Source organism: Calonectris borealis, chromosome 1 (assembly GCF_964195595.1).
Source record: "Calonectris borealis chromosome 1, bCalBor7.hap1.2, whole genome shotgun sequence".
NCBI lineage: Eukaryota > Metazoa > Chordata > Aves > Procellariiformes > Procellariidae > Calonectris > Calonectris borealis.
The window spans coordinates 188,855,529-188,864,313 of NC_134312.1; the positions used below are offsets into that span (position 1 = coordinate 188,855,529).

At 44.1% G+C, this 8,785-nt stretch overlaps 1 protein-coding gene across 2 annotated transcripts in view; it reads right to left on the minus strand.

Annotated features, from left to right (window-relative positions):
- Window positions 1-7,673, minus strand: part of HTR2A (5-hydroxytryptamine receptor 2A) — a 28,244-nt gene extending 20,571 nt beyond the window's left edge. The window contains exons 1-3 of one of the 2 annotated variants that reach the window (XM_075139493.1): window positions 7,328-7,673; window positions 6,186-6,841; window positions 1,119-1,319 (exon numbers count right to left, since the gene is read on the minus strand). In XM_075139493.1, coding sequence (XP_074995594.1) covers window positions 1,119-1,319; window positions 6,186-6,600 — 616 coding nt within the window. In that variant the 5' untranslated portion in view covers window positions 6,601-6,841; window positions 7,328-7,673. Of the gene's footprint in view, window positions 1-1,118; window positions 1,320-6,185; window positions 6,860-7,327 lie in introns of both variants that reach the window. The other variant, XM_075139498.1, reaches the window with a different exon arrangement.
- Between the last annotated feature and the right edge of the window lie 1,112 nt (window positions 7,674-8,785).

Genomic DNA, 8,785 nt, shown 5'->3' on the forward strand with positions numbered 1-8,785 from the left:
TCCTGTTGAGAGAGGGTTCCCACTATTTCTTGCTGCGCAGCAGAAGATACAGCTGTTTTAAGTCATAAAAATCCTAGGCTGCTTTTTCTCAGACTCTGGGCCAGGATCAAGAGGGAGGCCAGGAGACAATTCAGAGCAGCAGGCAGGCAGCAGTGTTAGGCATCATCTCCTTTCCTTCCCCTCGGAAGAATGGTAATGGATTACAGTTACCACTCACAATAATTTGTATTAGTCAGGGAAGCGGCTAATGACCTTTGATTGCTGGCGACGCTTATGTCTTCCAGGGCAAGAGAGTGAATTTTTTCTACTTCTGAATAAGTGAGCTGCCAATGCTCAGGGGGTCTGCAGAACCAGATGAGCTGAACGGGAACTCTGCTTTCGACACATTTGAGAACCGCTGCCCCAGGTGTGTGAGGAAATCCCTGACGGCATCAGACACCAAGCTCTTTTCACCTCCCTTGCGGTGAAGCTGCTCTGGACGGAGGGTGCTGCCGCCACGGGAATGGCAGAGTGGCACTCCCATGCCTAGTTTCAAGCCGCTGGGTTTTGCCAGTGCAAAGAGAGATTCATCGAGGGACTCATTCAGGGCACATATTTTAGGCTGCAACAACTGTCCTGTGGGGAAACTTCTCTCCTTTACAGTGTACACAGAGTATCTAATGCCTCCTAAACAGGACGCATAAATACCTTACCCTATGCATGGAGAAAGGCAGAAAACATAAGAAACATCTCCAAACAAATTACCCTGATTAGAAGTGAGAACAACTGACTTACATAAAACAGGGAAATCTTTTTTTCAGTTGAGGTCATTTTTTCTTTTCAGATGTTAAGATAATGATGGATAATCAATATGGGAAATAAACACATCTTTAAAACAAACTTGAACCCAGTAGTCCTATCACTGATGTATATTCTTTTAGTGACAGTACTGCTCAGTTCTCCTCCATTTCCCATTGTCGTTGATTTCCATTGCATAATTACTACATCACAGCACTTCTTAGACTGTGGCAAGCAAAATATGGTAGGCAGAGAATACAGTTTTAGACTGCAACATATATGTCAAATCCTCTCAAAGGCTAGAAATCTGCAATTACATGCTGAAATATTGCCTCACTTACCAACTGATATGGTCCAGACAGCAATTATTTTTGCAAAAGCCTTAGTTCTTGAGTTAAACCGGCTGTGATGGATGGGGTTTCGAATGGCAATATAACGATCCAGTGAGATGGCACAGAGGTGCATGATGGAGGCAGTGGAGAAAAGCACATCCAAGTAGATCCAAATGGCACAGAGCTTTGTAGGTAGAGGCCATGTGTATCCTGCACAAGAGAAAGTTGACATCAGCTAAGAATGTGACATACTCACATCTTCTGTTGTGACACATACGTCTTGGTGCATATATCCTTCTAATAGAAGCTGGTAGTAAGTGATGCCTTCAATAGAAGCTGCCTGACGCTGTCTTAAACCTTTTTTAGTTGCTTGCAACCTTCTAACTCTGTAGCTTTTGGGATTAACTCTGCTTTCTTCCCAGGCTACAAGCAGTGTATGTTTTTTTCTTTTTAATGCTATTTGCGTAGTGCTAATGCTTGATGTTATAATTAACCATTTCTGGCAGCAAATCTATGGAAGCAGAAGCAATTTTGTCATTGTGAACCTGCAAGTTCTCAATCTTATTTTAGGACTTTTTATCCATGTAATTACTGCATTATTAACACCTGCTGATATGCAAAGCTGCCTAAATTCTGAAACTGAAACTTTAGATTTAGTGGCAGCTGACGAAAGAAATGTATTTTGTTGCATACCAGTGATATTTATCTCACCCTGTCTTTAGGTACCTACTACATACTTAAATAAGGATATTCCCTGTATCAATGAATATTGATAGGCTCCTCCAGAGAGAGCAATCTAAAGCAAATGCATTAGTGTTTACCGATATCTAACCTACATCTTCTTTGCTGCAAATTAAGCCTTCCCTTTTTCCTTGTTCTTTCCACTAGCCAGGAAGAATAATTGATTGCTGTCCTTTCTGGAAGCTATTGGAAGATGGCCATCATGTCTTGCCTAGTTTTTTCTTTTTCTCTTCCAGACTAAGCAAACCTAATTCCTTTATCTTTTGCTTACAGATGATGCTTTTAAAACTTTTGTGCCTCTTGTTTCTCTGCCCTGGATTCTGTTTAATTTATCCACATCTTGCTTATCGTTCGGTGACCAAAACAGGACTCAGTACTCTTGCAAAGGCCTCCCAACTGCTAAGTGAAATACAAGATTACTTCACGGGTCTTGCAGGGAATGTCCTTACTTACTTACACAACCTGGAATGATGAGTGCCTTTTGTATTAAAATACCATACTAGTGACACATGCTTAGCTTATAATCCATTTTGACAGCCAGATCTTGTTCAGCATTCCTGAAGCCTGAACAAATTTCCCCAGCAGTAGTTGGTTTGCTATCTTTTTCCTAAGTGGATATCTCTGCATTTATCGTCACTGAATGCTATTTGTTCATTTCAGACTTTCTCTTCAGGGGTGCAGATGCTTGTTGATGATTCTGATCCTGTCCCTCCGAGTGCTTATAACCTCTCCCAGCTTGGTGCTTTTGGAAAGCTGTGTAAGCTCACACTCTATACACTGTCCAAGTTGTTAGGAGCAATACTGAGGAAACCCAGGCTAAGCAAGAGCCCTGCAGGACCCCCATTCAAAGGCCCTTCTAGTCCTTCAGGGAACCACTAATAAGTCTCCCTGGAGCAAGTTTTGCAGTTAGCCCTGTCCTTATCTTGTGGTGATTTAATTTAGAGCATATTACCCAAGTTGCCCATGACAGTGCAGCATGGGGCAATGCCAAAGCTGGTATGGTGTTTCGGGGAGTGCCCGTCTCCTTTGGAGATACAGTACAAGATTTGCAATAGCAGGAATAGAGGGAGAGGCAGAGGAGCTAGGTCTGTGCCTAATTGAATTTAGTCTCAGTAAGCACTGAGGAGACCTATTTCTTGGTGCTCTTGGACTGCTGTAATATGAACTGACCCTGACAAACCATACAGCATTTATGAATATGTTTTATCTTGTTTTCCGGTCTTCCGATGGGGAATCTGGTCTCCGGAGTGTGTTACGTGAGGGCTGGCTTTCAGGGGCATGTCTTCCCAGCAGCATCTCTCTGTCAGGCCAGGACAGTTTACACAGGGAAAAGTAAAAAAGTATTTTTACACTTGACAACATGCATCTGTTCTCTTGCTTCAGTGGCCTTTGGGAACGCATTTGTCATATCCTTCTAGACCTCTTGTCCTTACTCTAAACCTGAATGGGGCAGGGATAAAACAGCATCCATCAGGTAAAGTACCTTGGAGACTACAGGGCCAAGAAAGGGCAAAGTACATGAGAGGAGCCAACTGTGGATGCAATAAGAATTAGGAGTTGTGTAGGCAGGTCTTGGGACATTTTATGGGGCACATGGCACAGGGCACCTTGGCCACTGTCCAATTCACCCCTCGACATAACAAAGGGGAAACAAAACAAAGCAAAACAAAACACTGCCGCAATTTAAAGATTGGGTAGGCAGGGAAAGTTATACAAGGTCCAGGATTTCATGTGGTCCATGAGAGCTCATGAGGTCCAGGAGCTCATATGAGGGAGTCCCATCCAAGGGACAGGCAAGTGATGCTTGTGCATCTGTACATTTTCAGGTGGAGAGACTGAGAGGGAGGGCAGGTAGTCCCTAGGATGAGATCAGATTTTCTTCCTGATGTAGCCAGATAGTAGCATCCAGGAGAGGAAAAATGTTTTCTCACAAGGCCTTTCAGGTGAGGAGGCAAACAAGCCAAGCTGGCCAGGATGGCTGGGCTGCTGCTTGTTGGTAACAGGAGATATGGGAAAATTGTTTTGAGTGGAAGGCTAAGGAAGTGCTGTAAGGAAAGAAGAGAGGAGAGTCCAAAGGCATGGGCAGTTGCTGAGGAGGCCCTGTGCACCATCCTGCCTTGTCAGAAGCACATGTCTGGGATCAGCACCAGGCTGGACAGGAGCCCTCTGAAATGCCTGGTCCTTCCGCTGCAGCAGGGAGTTGTGCATCATCTGCCAATAATCCCGACAGCTGCTCCACACTGTTGCTATTGCCCCACAGCGTGGGACGAATCTCCAAGGCAGGAGCAACAGGCATCCAGCACCCTATGTGTTTTTGGGTGGGAACCAGCGCTGTTGTTCAACTTTGTGAAGTGGGCACGTCCACCTTGGCAGAACTTGCTGGGTGTCTTTTTTTCCAGCAGAAGCTGGTGCTGCTGGGAGGATGGAGAAGCATGCCTGGCCCAAAGGGTGCAGGCTGGGGCAGGCATATGGCTGGTGTAGCCGGGCACCCTAACAGGAATTGCCCGTAGTAGCCATGAAGCTTTCAAGAAGGAAATCATCCCTCTTTTGAGCAAAACAGTCACAATCCCCCTTCAAGGGGCTGTGGGGTGGGTGGTGGAGCACAGCCTCAGAGGTACCCCGGCAGAGTGAGGTGGGTGCAAAGGCCCCTGGTTTGGGCTCAGGACTGTCAACATAAGTGATGTGGCTGATGCCGGCTGCATCCTGGCCTTTCTCTGGGCAGCTGAGGCCAAGCAAATGCTCCTGCATAAGCGGAGGTTTCCCTCTGCACCATCACTGGTTGTCCTGGAGGTTGGTGGTGCACCATACTGAGACAGCTCTTCTGGTACCAGCGTGCACCACCAGATGATTTTTCTCCCAAAGATACTCTGCAAAGGCTTCCCCTTCTTGACCTTGCAAGGGAAAAAGCAGGGAGAGAGGAGGCAAAGCCAGCACACTCCCTCCCCTATGGCTTTAGGTGCCCTGCTGCTCCTCTGCGCCGGCGATTGCAAAGGAGGGCAACACTGCCTTCCCCCCCCCGATGAGGGTTTCAGCTTCGCTGCGTGCAGGAAATCCCGCGTCCTAACTTCCAAATCAATTCTGAGCCACGGATTTTGGATGCCTCTTTCCTCAGCAGCGGAGCCTGGCCAGCAGGAGTCCCTATTGCATGTCTCAGGGAATCACGCAGTATTTAAAAGGGTTTTGCTAATCTCACGCATCGGACAATTTCTGCTCCCGTGGCTCTCTTTCACACTCTTTCTCCCACCAAAGGTAATTGCACCACTAATACGATAAATCACATCATCATTACACCATCACTGATGCCAAATACAGTTTGCAAATGCTACTGAGGGCAATCTGTGTAGAAATACTGAAACTGGGAAATAAAATTCCAGTTTTCTGGATGAAATCTCTTTTAAGTCACAGGTTTATGCTTAGACCTTTAGTCCCAACATAGCGAAGCAGTAGAAATCTTTGCAAACAACCTCACTTTCCTCCTGACCTTGTCTGGCTTCTCCTTGAACTGTAGCAATTCAGTTGTGGCACTGGAAAACTAATTTCTCGAAGTTTAGGGATTGTAACAGCCTGACAATATTGGTAATGAACACATAGGCTGGTGCTTTTTTCTACGTGAGCTGTGCTGCAAGTGTTTTTGGTGAAAATGTGAAGAAAGGTCTGTTATTAATCACCTATAAGGGTATGAACTGTGAGTCATTATTCACTTAATTCTTAAATAACTTATCTTGAGAAATCATAGCTTTGCATTTGTATATGTTACTAAAAATTAGGCAGAATTAATTCCCGTCCATTTTTTAACTCCTACAATATTTATTCCAGCATTTGCTGTTAAGTAGATGTCTAAGCAGGGTATTGGTGTTAAGAGAATTATTTACGTTTGTATTATTTCATTAAAAAGGGTGAAGGGGTTGCCTACTTCGGATCTAAAGGTAGTCACTAGTGCTTCTGTGCATATTTGCAGAGCAAAGTAACTGGCAGGACCCTATATTCTCATTAGGAATATTGAAATTTATAAGCCAGGGAAAAAAACCTGAAAGAATAGAGAGAACAAAGCATCTTCATATACACTTTGAGACAATTCCTCCAGCAACTGAGTAATAAACTAATGTTCTGGACTGTGTTTAAAATGCCTGTAATTAGAAATATAAGGTAGGAAAAGATTCAAGTACTTCACCTATTCTTACATCCATTAACCAATTACGTATATTTCAATTTGCATGGAGTGATTACAATTTTCTGTGGTAAGAGAATGAAATAATAACAACAAGAACAACAACATGTGCATGCAATGTTTAAAGCTCCTCAATACATGCAGTAGGTTACATAGCTAATACTCACCGTACAGTATGGTTAACATTGACACAGGCATGACAAGGAAACCCAGCAGCATATCAGCTATTGCAAGTGACATTAGAAAATAGTTAGTGGCATTCTGTAGTTTTTTCTCCAGTGATACAGCCATGATGACAAGAATATTTCCAGCAATGGTTAAAACAATCACTATCACTGTCAGCAAAGCTGGCCAGTTTTTCTGTGAAAGCTGAAACAGGGAAGAGTAGCACGGTGGACTCATGTTACTTTCACATGAAAGATTGGTTAGGTTTTCAGAGTCCACAGTCAAGTTAAAGAGATGTGATATGTTAATCTCTCCAGCTCCATAAACATTTCTGTACAGTCTTCTCTCATGATTTATTTGTATTAAGGAGTTTGCAGTTGGGTTCACCGAGCTCTCCTCATCACAAAGAATATCCATTGCTAAGTCCGAAACCGGTGAGATAAATAGTGGAAAAATAGGGAATTATCACCCTTTGTCACCATCAGGCTTTATATTCCTCAGCTGTCCATGCCAAAAGTTGAGGGAGCACAATCTTTTGTCGACTGTATTTTTGCCACTAGCGTGATGTAGAAAACCATTCCAGAATTACTCCGAATGCTGAAATGTTTTGTTTTCAGTTCCATAGGAAGTCCAGTGTAGGCATACATTGAAAATCCAGCTGAAAAGCAAAACCAAACTGTAGGATAGAGAATGTGGACTTGAGGCTTCAGAGAGCAAAAATGTTGGAGAAATAAAAGAGAAAAAACTTTTGCAACCACTAGGACTCCCCTCTGGAGCTACATCTTATTGCTATTGGTAACTGTAATCACACAATTTTGAACACAGCAGTATTAAAATAGCTTGCCGTACGAAACAGCAGAGCTCTCACTTCCCTATTAAGAAAGTTGATTAAAGATTCCATCCAGTATCTTTCTCTTGAAATAATTAGATATGCTCTTATTTATAGTTCATCTTCCATAATATGGCTGATAGTCTCTGACTTCTGTTGTATTTCAGTATCATTTTCAGCCTCATATCAGAGATTACACATTCTACTCCATGCTGATTTTTATAGCTAATTGTACCTTTTGGCCCAGCCTGGCTTCAGAATGGAAATTAAACAACTAGATACTGCGATAAAAAATACAATTTAAGGAAGACTTACATTGTACTTCAGAGCCCACTCTCAAACAGCAATTAGGTGCACTTTGTACACTGATTTACCATATTCTTCACTGTGTTTAGCCAGTTTTGTGTCCTTTTTCTTCAGCCTCCTCCAAAATGGTGGTATTTGGAATAGTTTTTGACTTCTAAACTGCACACTTGAGTGAAGCCAGTTCCTGTGCTGCGAGGCTTGCTCTTTTCTTCTGAGAGATAGGCTGCTTGCCGACTCTTTCCTTGTGCATTTCCCCGCCCCAGGGCAAGCTATATTTAAAAGAATAATAATATCAGAGCCCTTCTCAAAGTGACACAAAAGAAAGAGCACACGCACACACAAAAAAAGCAGCCTGCACGGAGGAATTACTGATTTCAACAGGAATGGAATTTCTTGCTCGCTGCCTTGCTCAGTTTGTCAGACCTCCCACTATCTGGATGTCATAAACTGCAAGGTAGCAACAGCAGAGGAGGGCAGGGGAGGGCAGACCAAAGAGGGTCTTTTTGGTAAACTAGCAGCTTTTGCAGTGTGCGTTTTGCAGGTCCTCTGCTTGGGTGCTTTTTCAATGCACGCTTTCCGTTTGCAGAGGATGGCTTGCAAACACAGCTGCATGCAATTACAGTGTTTTACAGGATGCAGGCTTAAAAAAGACAAAATCTAAGGCTCGCAATGGTAGATACTAGTGAAAAATGTAAGTGTGAAGCTTTTTCCATGTAGAGGGGAAATTATAACACCCATAAAAGGAAGGAGTAATATTTTCAGTCCTTCTCAGTTTTAACTCCAGGTCTTGTGCCAGGTCTGTTAATCAAATTGGCAGTAGATATTTATAAAAAATTGAAGTCACTCTGATGTCGTGCTCATTTGTCAGGAGGTGGGTGTAACAATCAACCCCAGCAACCTGTCCCAAGGAAGTGTCCCAAATAAAGCAGTTCAGTAGGGCAAAATGGTGTACAGCGGAGGGGGAAACAAAACAGCCTTCCACCATTTCTGCCTCCTACCTCTGCTGCCAGAACACGAATTAAGAAGTAGCCAACTCTTCAATTTTCAGCATAACACAAAACCTACTCCCAAATTCACTGAGACAGAGCTGAGGGGGTGTGCTGCTCCCCTGCCCATCCTGAAATATATTGCGGATTTCCCTCATGTAGAGGGCAACAGCTTTATACAGGCAGGCTCAGGCAGTTTGGATGAGAGCTCAGAGAGGTGCGAGTGTCACCGGGCGCCAGTGGGTCCCGGCGTGGCCGCGGGCCCACGGGAGCTGCAGTGTGCTCCCGTAGCTCAGCTCTACATGCAGCACGGCTAACCCCGCTGCAGATCCCGGGGGGCTGCAAACACATGGAGAGTTACGACAGCTCAGCTGGCACGTGCTAATCTCTTCAGGGTTCAAAACCTTATCAAAGTGAGTCTCAGAGCACCCGCCAAAGCCCGTCTGAATCTATGAGGCGCTGTTACGGAAAGCCTTTTGCA